The 14,223-nt window shown below is 45.6% G+C and overlaps 2 protein-coding genes across 3 annotated transcripts in view; one reads left to right on the top strand and one right to left on the bottom strand.

Moving 5' to 3' along the window:
• Positions 1 to 14,223, bottom strand: part of LOC149862590 (olfactory receptor 14A16-like) — a 131,204-nt gene that overhangs the window by 20,789 nt on the left and 96,192 nt on the right. The window lies entirely within an intron of this gene.
• LOC149862596 (olfactory receptor 14A16-like) lies at positions 5,979 to 6,908 on the top strand. Its single transcript, XM_090052706.1, has one exon. The coding sequence runs from the start codon at positions 5,979 to 5,981 to the stop codon at positions 6,906 to 6,908; it is 930 nt and encodes a 309-aa protein (XP_089908832.1).

Raw genomic sequence — 14,223 nt, 5'->3', positions numbered from 1 at the left:
GTAACTGAAGACATCGCTGCCTACGCCTAAAGCGTAAGTCAAATAAATTCATCTTGTTTACAACCATCAAGCTTTTGTGCTGCCCCGACTCAACCGCCGCTAATCCCAACCTGTTCGCATCCAATTTGCCCCCACCCGGCCAACCCACCGTGACCGAGGAGACCGTGAGCTTGGCTCAGCCAGCTGCCCAGACACTTCTCGATACTAAGTACACAGAGTTTAATTATTTCAATTTGGCAGTTTGTAAATGTATTGTAGCCTTGATCAATGTTGGTTTCTGATAGACTTTCTAATTGGGTTTCCCCCTCACTGATCAGCCTTTGGTATTTCTGCCAAACCAACTTCCAAAAGTCCCATCTTGGGGCTGAGCTGGATAGTGTAAGCTGACAAATGATATTATCGGTGCTGATCTGTGCTGTGATGATGGAAGTACTTGAATGATAAGTCAATTACTTTTTTCATCCCAATTTTGCTCAAGTCACCCTTTACCCAGGTGAGATCCAGGTTTGTCTCAATGTTCCAGTGTCCAGAGTGGAAGCTACATGGCTCTTTCAGATCATATGAGGGTTATTGTCATTCAGATTTGCCCAGAGACAAAGACTGTCTCCATTGCTGCTGTTAACGGTGTATCCTCAATCTTCATGTTGACAGTTGAAGTCACTTGCATATCAGGTCATCTGGTCATAAATAGTAGGGGTGTGTGAAGCAGGCCCTATTCGATTTGGATTCGGCCCAAATCCAAATCTGAAGATTCGAAGCTAATTCAGAGAATCAGCAATTCCGACGTAGACACAGCTTTAAATGTTTTTTCTACATACCTCAAGGTACCAGCATGGCTTATAAATGCTGCAATGCTGGGGCAGTGCCACAGAAGCACAGGGGGGACCCTCTGCACACTCTCCCATGGGCCCAGAAGTGGACCAAAAGTGCTTCGGGTCACTTCTGGGTCTGCTGCCAAGTGCCCTGGGGAGCCCCATGCTTCTGTGGGAGGCTCCATGCACCCCAGCATTACAGCATTCATGAGCCCCTGCTACCTAGAGATATGTAGAAAAAAACATTTAAAGCTGTCTCTTTGTCTGAATTACCGAATCTTTCCAAATTTCTCTGAATCAATTCATGCGGTTCTGATTCGATTCGGAGAGATTAAAGTATCTCCTGATTTGATTTGGTTTAGGAGATCTGGCCACCAAATCAGGCCGAATCTCTGCCGAATCGAATCAGTGACTGAAGCTTCACACAGCCGTAATAAATAGGCAAGGAAGTGATGGACAACATGGCAGAAGGTGGCTTGTATATCTTGACAATGATTGTATCATTAGGCTGTCAGGAAAGGAAGCAGGCTGGAATAGGATCATGTTGTAGGTGTGTAAGCCCACTTAGGAATCAAAGTGGAATACTTGTGGTCCTTGTGTTTAAACCATGGAGTCATTAAAACAACTTGTCACTGAGGAAGAAAAGGAGAGTGAAGGAAAGTTTACTGGAGAAAAATGAACCACTCTGCTATAGTGAGTAACCCCTAGCCCAACAATATCCTCAAGGTGCCGATGATTGCCTTATAGCACATGTTGTACATGACAGAGGACCTTCTGGAAGTCATCACAGAAGAAAAGGGAGCTGCCATTACATACAAAGCTGATGGGGAGAAGTAGGTGGGCTCCATGTAGGCAAGGATAGAAGTGCTAAGCAGCAGGCATTTGAGGAGTGTAAGTAGGAAAGTTGCTATGCCAACCCTGCTCAGAAGGGATTTTCAGCACTGCAGTGAAAATCTGAACATCTAGTATAACTATGAAAAGAAAATAGTCTTAAGGGTGAACACACACTAATTCAAGAGCCACAACTTCCCTGAGAGATTAAGCAGCTGGGGATTTCACAGGAGAAGTGATCCACCACCTTGCCTCCTTGGAAGGTTTAAGCCAACGTATAACTGGTATGAAGTGCAGAGTTGAGAATGCCACCGGCCCCAGCTGGGAAAGGGATGGATCTAGCTAGCCTGGGGGCTTTATAAAAGGCTACCAGCTGCCTGCTGAACCCCCAGGTCCCCATGCACTGGAACAAACTCCAGCTTGGTAGAGGCTGCTAACATTGCTGCCCCACTTTCCACCTGCTCTGAGACCAGAGGGATGCTGGGACAGTGAGCACCAGGAACACTACATGTCTACCTGAGATGGAAAGGTGATGGGTCTGCTGGCTTTCAAAAGGACTGCAGGCCATTCTGGGATGGCCATGCAGGGTAGGCACCACTGCTAAGTGGGGCGGAGGGTATTGCCTTGCTTTCTGTTATTGTTTCAATTTGAGAATGACTGAGTTTGGAGAACAGCCATAGCCCATGGGAGAGGAATGTAAGAGCTTGGAAAGGATAGTTAGCAATAGCTGAACAGGGAAGTCCAGGGAAGCCTAAGGGCAAAGAAAGAGGTATACAGGCTGTGGAAACAGGGGGTTTCCCCTGGCTCGCACTTGCAGGGAGTCAGTTAGGAAGGCCAAAGCAAGATTAGGACTTAAATTAGCATCAAAAATTAAGGACAACAAAAAGTCCTTCTTCAGGTATATAGGGAGCAAAAGGAAAGTGCAGGGTAGCATAGGACCCCTACAGGACAAACTAGGGCAATTGGTGACAGAGAGGGGGGCAAAGCTGAGCTCTTCAATGAGTTCTTTCATCTGTATTCCTAGACGCAGACCAAGACAAATCTCCCAATTGGATCATAGGCACAAGAGGGACGCCAGCCCACCAACTGTTAGCACAGACTTAGTGAAGGGACACTTGGAGGGGCTGGATGTATTCAAAGCAGTGGGCTCGAATGAACTTCATCCAAGGGTGCTGAAAGAATTGGCCAGTGTCATAGCAGAGCTGCTGGCACTGCGGTTCAAGCATGGTGCCTTGGTCAGCTCCCAAAAGACTGAAAAAGGGCCAGTGTGGTCCCTATTTTCAAGAAGGGGAGGAGGGAGGAACCGGGAAACTATAGGCCAGTTGGTCTCACCTCTATCCTTGGGAAAACTGGAAAAATTCATTAAGGATCACATTTATGGGAGCCCAGCAGGGAAAATAATTCTGAAGGGAAATCAGCACGGTGCTCTATTTACTAGGTCACCCCCTGGAGTAACTAGAAACAATGGCCACGAATTGATGGAGAGCAGATTTAGGTCGGACATTAGAAAAAACTTCTTCACAGTAAGGGTTGCCAGAATCTGGAATGGGCTTCCAAGGACAGTGATGCTCTCCCCTACCTTAGGGGTCTTCAAGAGGGGACTGGACAAGCACCTGGCTGGGGTCATCTGACCCCAGCGCTCTTTCCTGCCGAGGACAGGGGGTCAGACTCGATGATCTACTGAAGTCCCCTCTGACCCTAATATCTATGAATCTCTGAATAGGGGGTAAGGAAGCTAAGAAGCAAGGGAGTGGCAGTGGGGAGGGATAGGAGGGAAGTTGGGGAAAGAAATACAAAATGTTGCTGGTGTTCATGGAGATTGTGAATGCAGGATGGGCAGCTAGTTTGGGTTGAGAGCGGGGGCACTCTCCTTGCTCAGAGGCAGAGAAGCAGGAGGGAGTTTTGGGGTGAGGGTGAATTGCTTTGAATGCTGCAGATTTGGAGTGGCAGGGTTTGCTTGGCTCTTATTTTGATATTTTATTATGTTTCCATATGTTTTCTTTTTAAGCATAAGCTGCTCTGAGATTTTTCTGGAAAGGCTGAAATAGAAAATACCTGAGAGGGTGAGGTTTGTTGCTGAGACCGATTTTGAAATATTGGAATTTCCATGTGATTGAAATGATGGCTCCCATGTACCTCTGGAAGAGAGGCATTTTTTTGCCATACCAGCTTCTCCTGACCATCAAGCCTTCATGAAGACAATGCGGGGACATACACTGGGGCTCTTCTTCCTGCCACTACCCACCAAATGAAGTGACAGCAGTGGAGCACTCCACCCAGAGAAGCTGGGACACCGGCATGGGACCCCTTCTCTCTCTCTCAGGAGAGGCTGCAAGTGACAAACCTCTTGGGAACAGTAAGGTACCCCCAAAAAATAAGAGGGCAGTAGGGGACTTGCAGTTCTACCCAGCATCCAATCGGGCTCAGCTTGGGTGAGGGTGTGGTACAAAACTGGAGGGTGGATGGCAGGGGCTTCACAAAGCAGTAGGACTGAGGAATAGAAACTTATTGAGATGCTTAAGAGAGTTTTTCTGTCCCAAATCAATTCACTCCACCCATCTGCAGAGACAGCAGCCACTACTGCAGAAAGGCCTGTAACTCAGGTCTCCTGATCTGTGGGTGAGTGCTTCAACCACTAAGCTTTTAAAGCCCAAAGTGGGTGCTCTAGGCTCAGAGCTGTCAGTGTGCCTTAGGCATGCTTGGAGCACACCCGCTGGATTGGATTCCCCCAAAGGATTGGTCACCCCTCCAGCATTTATCTGGATTATAGGTGAACCTAGAAGGGAAACAGGCTCCTAGGTGATTAAATTGCATTGCTTCTGAAGGTGTACAGAAGCTAAATCTTAGGTGCTTAGGAATCATTGAGGGCAAACTTTATCTGGCCTTCATTGCAGCATTTGACTTGGATCTCGCTTAGACCTAGTTATCTTAACTTCTCTTCAGTGCCTGGTGCCTGGCTGCTCTTGCTAGCATGTCTGACTATGATTTTCAAGGATTCTAAAAGCACAGGAAATTAAAGAAGTGTCCCTGAAATAAATGAGGAAGACCTGCTATTTCATAATAACTTCATGCATGTTTGGTACAACCTGACTCATGGCAGTTTGCCCCTTGTTGAGAGAGAGTATAAATGATGCCATAAATTCAGGATCAAATATCATAGGCACTGAGATTCTTAAAGATTTAGGTAAGCAGCTCATGGGATTTAAAGCCGCTCCTCAGCAAAGGGAACTAGCCAAGCAGCTTATGTAGCTTGCTAAATTCAACTGAGCATCTGTCTGCATGTGTGGGTACAAAAAATCCATTATCAATCTGTCTCACAGGATACATAGAATCAGGGAACCCTGGGTGAAACTTATGACCTGTGCCTTACAGTAGATCAAACGCCAGATTCACAATTGTCTCTTTATCTTTCAAAACAATTCATTCAAGGGTGTTTGCCTCTGGGCCTCTGCTTCAGAGCTATCCAGAGCTCAAGGGAATGCATCTCACAAGCTCTTAGAAGAGGGCCACAGATAAATCACCTTACTGCAGCTTTTGTTCTTTCATGCCAGGGATGCTCAGAGGCAGTGACAGCCAGTTCATCTGTAAACAGCAATAGGCTTGAATCAGATATCAGTGCCTGTCTTCTAGAAACACAGTGGCAGAAGAAATAGAATTTAGATAGGTTGAGAGGTGTGTACTGAGCAAAGGAGCCTGGCAGTGAAGGAGCAAATGCAACAGAAGCTGGTGGAAAAAACCCACAAACAGCACGGTAAGTTGCTTCAAGATTGAATGCATAGAATGAGACGCTAGGGACAGAAAGAAAGTCAGTGAGATTGGGATTATGTGTCTGGCCAGGTTGCTGCAAGCTGAAACCAAATGCTGTGGATAGATGAGAAAAGCATTGAAGACTCCCTCCCAAATTCATCTTTTGGTGCAGGGGACAGAGTGGTTATACAGAGGAGAAGTATCAAAGAGATAGTAGTATACCCGCTTTTCACATAGAGATGACAATCCAGCTGGTATGTAGCACCATATGTTAGTCTGCAACCAGGTGGCAGTCAGTCTGTGCACAAACCTTGGGGGTGGAAGTATTACATACAAGCTTATACTATTGAGATATATATATATCTATATATATCTCAATAGTATAAGCTTGTAAGTAATAATAATAATAATTATATATATATATATACACACGCTTGAAGAAGGAGGAGTGACATGTGAATATTTGAAAGATATTTTGTGACATGTTTCTGACAGGAGAATAAGAGCCTTTGACCTTTGTTTATCTGATCCTGACCACTGCCCTTGTTCTTTCCACCACAGGCATCCCTCAGTGGACTGAAAAAGGCAATGTCCAACCAAACCACTGTAACCGAGTTCCTCCTCCTGGAATTTTCTGACAACCGGGAGCTGCAGCTTTTACACTTCACCGTCTTTCTAGCAGCGTACATGGCAGCTCTGATAGGGAATCTCCTTGTTATCATGGCTGTAGCCCTCAACCACCACCTTCACACTCCCATGTACTTCTTCCTCATGAACTTGTCCATTCTAGACCTGGGAAGCATCTCTGTCACTGTACCCAAATCCATGGGCAATTCCCTGTGGAACACCAGGTTGATATCCTATGCTGGATGTGTTGCCCAAGTTTTCCTTTTCTTCTTCTTCATTACAGCCAACTTTGCCTTCCTCACCATTATGGCATACGATCGTTGCATTGCCATCTGCAAACCACTGCACTATGAGACCATCATGAACAGAAGAGCTTGTGTCCAGATGGCAGTCAGTGCATGGGTCAGTGCCATTCCCTACTCTGCACTGCACACTGGTAACACTTTTCGGTTACCTTTTTGCCACTCCAACATCATCAACAAGTTTTTCTGTGATGTCCCCCAGCTGCTCCAACTCTCCTGCTCTGACTCCTATCTCAGTGAATTTGGGATTCTTATCTTTAGTGGGTGTTTATTTTTGATCTGCTTTGGTTTCATTGTTGTATCATATGTTCAGATCTTCAGTGTGGTACTGAGAATACCTTCAAAGCAGGGCCGGCATAAAGCTTTCTCTACCTGCATTCCTCACCTTGTTGTGGTCTCCTTGCTTATTTTCACTGGCACGGTTGCATACATGAAGCCCACATCCAACTCCCCATTCAGTCTAGATCTCATGGGAGATGTTCTGTACGCCATACTGCCTTCCGTGGTCAATCCAATCATCTACAGCATTAGGAACAAGGAAATCAAAGCTGCCCTTGGGAAATATATTGCCTGGAATTTATTCAGTTGAAAGAAAGAGCCCATCTTTTTCTCATAAGTGTCATTTGATTATCTTTTTCTGCGTAGATGTATTTAACTGGTAGATAAGTCCACAGAAGTAAGGCAGTGTGCAATCCAGACCAACTCCACCAAAGAAATTAAAGTGCCTAAAAATTTAAATCATCTTAATTACAATAGATTTTCTTTCCTTAGAAGTTTATACTACCCTCTTTCCCATCTTAAAGGAGCTTGATGACAAAGTGCTACAGTAAGTTGTTACAGCTCCAGTGAGTTAAAATTAAACCTTGCTCTGGCTTTGTGCTAATGTCCCCCCTAATTCAATCTACCTGCAAGCATGTACTTGGTTAACAGTCCTTCACAGTCAAAGGTGGCTGGAGGTGATGCTAGTCACATAGCTTCCTTATGAGGTATTGGCTCCAGAAACTGCGTATGTAAATCGTGCTAACCCCTGGAACTCATAGGTCATTAAGACTTAAAAGCTATACTTGTGGTAATTAATCAACTTCCTTGTAAAATCAATAGCAGATGAAAGTCAATACGTGGATTTCAGGGAATCTCTGTTATTCTGTAAGCTAAGACCTCATCGCTGAGTCTTAAATCCATACCCCCCATCAGCGAATCATTGGACTCTTTTTCTTCAGGACAGGTATTCGGAAGTGCTTGGGAAGATGGATGCATTGAGGGGGAAATGAGGAATGTTTGCTTAGAGGGACAGCTGCATGATTTCTCAGCTATTATTCCCTCATGTCCTTGTTTTTGTATAAATGGGGTATCCAGGGTGGGATTTGGGGGGAGGGGGAGATGGATTTCTCTCTACAATGATGAAGAGTGGAAAAGACAAGTAGAAAGTGTGAGCATTGCTGAGCTGCTGTTGAAATAATTATTTTAAGGCTGCCAGTATTATTGAGTTATTAAACTAAGTGTGCCCATGTATTACTTTAACTAAGGTCCTTTTTATCATGTCAAATAAAGAAAGAAATGTTATGTGGTTCATGAAATGGAAATTCTGGACAGGTGATGATAGAATCCACTAGTGAGCTACAATTCACCCTATTAGGCTTTCCCTAGAGGGGATCTTTCTTGAGACCATACAACCATAATGCAGTTTCTCTGTGTACTGCTTGAAAACAAACCCAGATGTAGCATCTAGAGAGGTGAACAAATGGTTTTTCAAACAATGAGACTAGGATTTCCAGTTGTTGCACCACCTTGCAATCTGCGTAACCTGGCAATCTGCATGAGCTACAGTTGGTTTAGCTGCTGGAGAGGTTCTTTACTTCTTAACAGGCAAGAAGGACATGTGCAGAAAGCAGCCAGTCCATCTTAAGCAAGACTACATTTACTTGCTAACTGCAGAGCAGGCAGAGTCCTTAAGCATTTATAGATGTGCTCTGGTAGGTGGGGGTGGAACTTTAATTAGAAATGCCCTGAGTGTCACATGTATCTGCATCTTCACAGTGAAAAATGGTGGTGGCACAGCATTTTGACTAAAACGCGTTGAAGTTAAAGTGCTCATGCTGCCATTTTTCAGCATGGGGACACTGATATACATGACACTGGAGTCTAATGGAGCATGGAAATTACCACACTCTAGCAGACTCAATTAATCAAGTCTGCTTCAACACACTGTAATTACTGTTATAGGAGCCCCTTGCATCACCAAGCCAGCTCAAGTCAAATATAGAGTCAAAAGGCTAAGCTTTCTTTTCCTGGGACTCTCACTCTGTCCTGCTTTCCTTCCATTTCTTCATCTTGGAGTCTGTGTCTCAAGGGGCATCTCACACTAGGGCTTATATGGTGTCACTCTTGGGTGCCAGAGACAGCAGGGAGACTTCTGGTGCTGGGACCTGAACAAGAGAGTACTCAGTGTGTCTACATAAGTCAATCACTCTCTTATAGTCTTGATTAAACATGTTTGTGGAAGACAGGTTTATTGGGAGCTACTACATAAACAATCAGGGATATATCCTTTCACATCCCCAAACCAGGGGTGGTTGATGCCAGGAAAGGTGTGAGAGTGTGGATTACTCTAGACATGCCCTATCCAAATGCTCTCTGTCTAAAGCCTCTACTACTTGCTACTATCAGATACAGGATACTGAGTTAGACCATTGGTCTGCCCCCAAATTGTACTTCTTATGTTTTTATGAGTGATATCATCAAGATCTTCACTAGTGACTCACCCAGCCTGGGCTCAGTTTGGCCAAAGAGCCCTGACACCGATGGTCCTGCCCAGACACATCCTGCAATGGTCATTTGTCCGTACATGGAACTGAGGGGCCTTGGGAAGTCTTATCTCTGCTGCTCAAACTCCCACCAATTTTTGGACAACTCAGAATGTGGAGGAGTTACAAGCAGCTGTGGGAAGTGGACTCAGCACACTGATACTGTTTTTCAATATGTTGCTTCTTGCAAATGCAGGGTAATCCCCTCCACTTCAGAGCAATACAGTAAATATGAAAGCTGGAATGGTGTCTTGCTGAAAGCAGTTTTTCCCCTGTATACCATCAAAAGCAGTTTGCCTCTCCCGCAAATTCAGGAGCACAACCAAGGGTATAAATATATAACATAAACACTTTGCATAAGTGCATTCCATCAGGTACTCAATAGAGAAAAGAGGGCAGAGGATAGGGCTAAATATGTGTCATTTGGGGCTTCAGAGAGGTCCCTCAGAATAATGAAAGCTGTAGTGCTCAGTTCCAACTCTGGGCCCAAGACACCTATAAGAGATTTGACTATACAACACATCTGACTCTGCAGCACTTCTCTCCTAGACCTCTTGTTACTAGGCCTGTGCAAGTCAGCAGCAATCCAATCTGGCTTTGGATCCGGCCGCTTCAGATGTCCATGATCCAATCCAGAGCTCCAGACTGGGTTACCTCCTTGATCCGGCTGAAGCAGCTCCAGAGCTTTGGAGCTGCCTCGGAGATCCGGCGGCCATTGGGTATAATGGGGAATCAATGAAATATCTATAACTTTGTTGTTTCTTGTCTGATTTGGATGAAACATGCAGGGATAGTAGCCTCTGCTGAGAGCATGAAAACTGCCAAGCTTCAAGAATATTGGTGCAGGGGTTTGGGGAGAACTGTACCCCAAATTCTTGAAAGCCAAACTCATGTCACGGCTACGTCTCACACCACAGTGGGGGTGATAACTTCAGGGATTGTAGTTCTTGCTGAGGCCACAAAGCCTGCCTGGCGAAACTCGTGCCATGGGTGACACTGCGTGTGCTAAGGCACAGCGGGGTGACAGCTGCAGGGATGGTGGCCCCTGCAGTGGCCCTGATGCCTGCCAGCTGTGGAGGAGATCAGTGCAGGGGGGTGCTGGGGCCCTATCACCCCTAGCTGCTGACAGACAAAACCCAGGACATGGGTGCTTGTGGGACTGACTGTGTCAGTCTGGGGGCAGTTGATTGTCTATATCGATTCTTTCCTCTCTTTAGCCTGGTTTTGTAGGTGCTAATTGCTGCTTGTTAAGTCATTATGTAGTAGCTAGGTCCTGTGAATTGAGCTGGTCCCTGAGTCCCTGGTCCCTGAGTGAATCATGATTGATTGGTAACTGGGAACACAGCAGCTCAGCAGCCAGGCCTGCAACAGTGTCTCCCTTCCCCGCCCCAAGCCAGAGATGGTCATCCTACAACCACCCATGGCACCAGTTTTGCTTGTCAGCAGCTTGAGGGGCAGTTCCCCCCAAACCCCTGCACCGATCTTCTTGAAACTTGGAAGACTTCATACTCTCTGCAGAGTCTACCACCCCTGAATATTTCATCAAAATCATACAAAAAACAACAAAGTTATAGATATTTTATTGTTTCCCCATTATACCCTATGGCCAGATCTCCGAGGCGGCTCTGAAGCGCTTTGGGAAGCAGAACAAGGCGGCGCTTCGACCCAGACATGCTGCTTCCCACCCTGAAATGTCCAAAGCTTCTCCAGATCCGAAGCTCTGTCCAAAACCTCCCATTGCCCTACTCATTACCTTCCATGTTTAATTTTGTTGACAAAATGGGAAGTGAACCAAGAATCACAAAGCTAAAGAGCAGAATGCTAGATACTGTAACCATACCAAATATATCTATCAGTACTTTGATAGACTGCTGTCCATCATAGGTGGGCTCAGAGTAGGACAGGAGAGGACCTTTGAACTCACCAAGACCTTGTATGGTGTTTGAATGTGTGCCTTATCAGAGTTGTCTCTGTTATGCAGGAGGGCAGGGCCTCACAGAGATTTACAATAAAATCAGTGCTGTATACTCTGTTACACTTCCCTTTTATTCCTCCCAAACTTTGCACAACATCTCTAGTCTCTTCCATTCACAAAAATATGCTTTAGCAAAAGCATTGAGACTGCCGAGTTGAGACTGCCACTGATCCAGGCTGAAAACGGGATGGGTTTAGCCAGCCTGGAGGCATTAAATAAGGCTGCTGGATGCCTGCTGAACCCACAGGCCTCCATAGACTGCAGCAGCCTCTAGGTTGGTAGGGCTGCTAACATTGCTGCCCTTCTTTCCCCCTGCTCTGGGACCACAGGGCAGCTGGGACAGTGATCAGCAGGAACACTACATGATTGTCTACCTGAGATGGAAAGGAGATCATAGAAACATAGAAAATGAGGGTTGGGAGGGACATCAGGAGGTCATTTAGCCCAATTCCATGCTCAAAGCAGGACAAGCCCCAACTAGATCGTCCCAGACAAGACTTTGTCTAGCCAGGTCTTAAAGATGGAGATTCCACAACCTCTGTGGGAAAGCTGTTTCCAATGCTTTACTACCCTTCTCTTGAGGAAGTTCTTCCTAATATCTAACCTCAACTTCCCTTGCCCCAACTTAAGACCATGGCTCCTTGTCCTGTCAACTGCCACCACCAAGAACAGTCCAGCTCCATCCTCTTTGAAACCACCCTGCAGGTACTTAAAGGCTGCTATTAAATCCACCCCCCTCAGTCTACTCTTCTGCAGACTAACTAAGCCCAGGTCCCTCAGCCTCTCATAAGTCACGTGCTCCAGCCCCCTAACCATTTCCCCCAAAGCAGTAGGACTGAGAAGTAGAAACCAACTGAGATGCCTAAGATGGTTCCTCTGTCCCCAAAAAATTTATTCCAGCCATCTGCAGAGACAGTTGACACCACTGCAGAAGGGCCTGTAATTCAGGTCTCCTGCTCTGTGGGTGAGTGTTCCAACCGCTAAGCTTTTAAGGACCAAAGTGGGTGCTCTAGGACAGGGGTTCCCAGTCTTTTTATGCTGCAGACCGGCAAACCACAGGCCAGAAGTGATCACAGACCAGAAGTGACTGCAGACCACCAGACTGCAAACCAGAAGTGATCAGCATACCGTTTTTATACCCCATATAAAAAAGGTAGACTGCCAGTCTTCAGTATGCCAGTCACTTCCGGACTTCCAGTCCAGCAGCCAACTCTGCTGTGGACCAGCATCCAACCCTTTGTGGCCCTGTACTATCACTGTGACTTAAGCATGCTTGGAGCACATCCACTGGATTGGATTCCCTCAAAGGACTGGTCACCCCTCCAGCATTTTTCTGGAGTATAGTTGACTCTAGATGGGAAAGGGGCACTTTGGTAATTAAACTGCATTGCTTCTGAAGGCATACAGAAGCTGAATTTTAGGTGCTTAGGAAACATTGTAGGCAAACTTTACCTGGGCTTCATTACATCAGTCCCTCCAAGTGTCCCTTCAACTAGGTCGGCACCAACTGTTGGTGGGCTGGTGTCCCTCCTATGCCTGTCTATAGTCCAACTGGGAGACTTGTCTTGACCTGTGCTCAGGAATACAGAAGCAAAAAACTCATTGAAGAGCTCAGCTTTGTCCCTCCTACCTATCACCAAATACCCTAACCTGTGCTGTAGGGGTCCTATGTTACCACGTGCCTTCTTTTTGCTCCCTATGTACCTGAAGAAGGGCTTTTTCCTGTCCTTACTTTTTGTTGCCTAAGTTTCATTGCTGCTTTGGCCTTCCTGACTGACTCCCTGCAAGTGCCAGTCAAGTAGGTATACTCCTACTTGGTAGCCACTCCCTGCTTCCACAGTCTGTATGCCTCTTTTTTTGCTCCCAGGCTTTCCTAGATTTCCCTGTTCAACCCAGAGGTTTCTTGGCTCCTTTGTCCCTTTTTATGTGCAATGAGATTGCCCCCTTCTGTGCCTGAAGGATTGTTCCTGTGAAGAATGACCACCCTTCCTGGGCTCCCATCTCACCAATGCTCTTGTCCTTCAGTGCCACACTGGAGTTGTGGCACATTAATGCGCATTAAGCTGGGCTAATACACATTTTTCTTGTACCTCAAAATGGAAGTACTGGATTTAATGTGCATTAATGAAAGTGCATAAATGCACACATGCAAGTGCCTACTGAGATGCTTAAAGATTTAACTAAGCCATTAGTGGGATCTAAAACAGTACCTAACCAAAGGGAACTAGACAACCAGCACATATAGCTTTCTAAATTCAACTAAACATCTGTGTGCATGTGTAAGTGCCAGAAAACCATTATCAGTCTGTCCCACAGGATACATAGAAATAGGAACAGGAAACCTGGAGTGAAATTTATGACCTGTGCCTTACAGTAGGTGAAATTACAGATACACAATTGTCCCTTTATCTTTAAAAACAATTAATTCAGGAGTGTTTGCTTCTAGGCCTCTGCTTCTGAGCTATGCAAAGCTCTAGGGAATGAGTCCCACAAGCCCTTAGAAGAAGGACACAGATAACTCACCTTACTGCAGCTTCCTCTTTCTCATACCAGGGAGGCTCAGAGACAGCTACAGCCCATTCATCTCCAAACAGAATGAGGCTTGACTCAAATATCAGTGTCTTTGTCTTCAAAAAACACAGTGGCAGAAGAAAGATTATTTAAATAGGTTGAGAGCTGGGTAATGAGCAAAGAATCCTGGCAGTGGAGGACCAAATGCAACAGAACAGCATGGTAAGTGCTTCAAGTCTGAATACATACAATGAGAAGCTAGGGGCAGAAGGAAGTCAATGAGATCAGAATGATGTGCCTTTGGCCACATTGCTGCAAGCTAAAACTAAGTTCTATGGAGAAATGAGCAAAGCACTGAAGTAGTAAGGTAGACTCCCTTTTACCCCCTTTTCACATAGAAATGACAAATCCAGCTGGTATGCAGTGCCCTATTTTAGTTTGCAACCAGATGGCAGTCAGTCAGTCAATCAATCTGTGCATAGATGCTGGGTGTGGAATTATTACATACTAACTGATTCTATGCAGTGTATCCCTTGGAAGAATGTGGGATGCTATGCTGAGATATTAGTGTTACAATTTCCTGCATTAAGTATTAAGCATTAAATATATTTTTC

The sequence above is a fragment of the Crocodylus siamensis genome, chromosome 6, assembly GCF_052110815.1.
Source record: "Crocodylus siamensis isolate JL-2025a chromosome 6, ASM5211081v1, whole genome shotgun sequence".
Taxonomy (NCBI): domain Eukaryota; kingdom Metazoa; phylum Chordata; order Crocodylia; family Crocodylidae; genus Crocodylus; species Crocodylus siamensis.
This window is presented reverse-complemented; position numbering and strand designations above follow the sequence as displayed.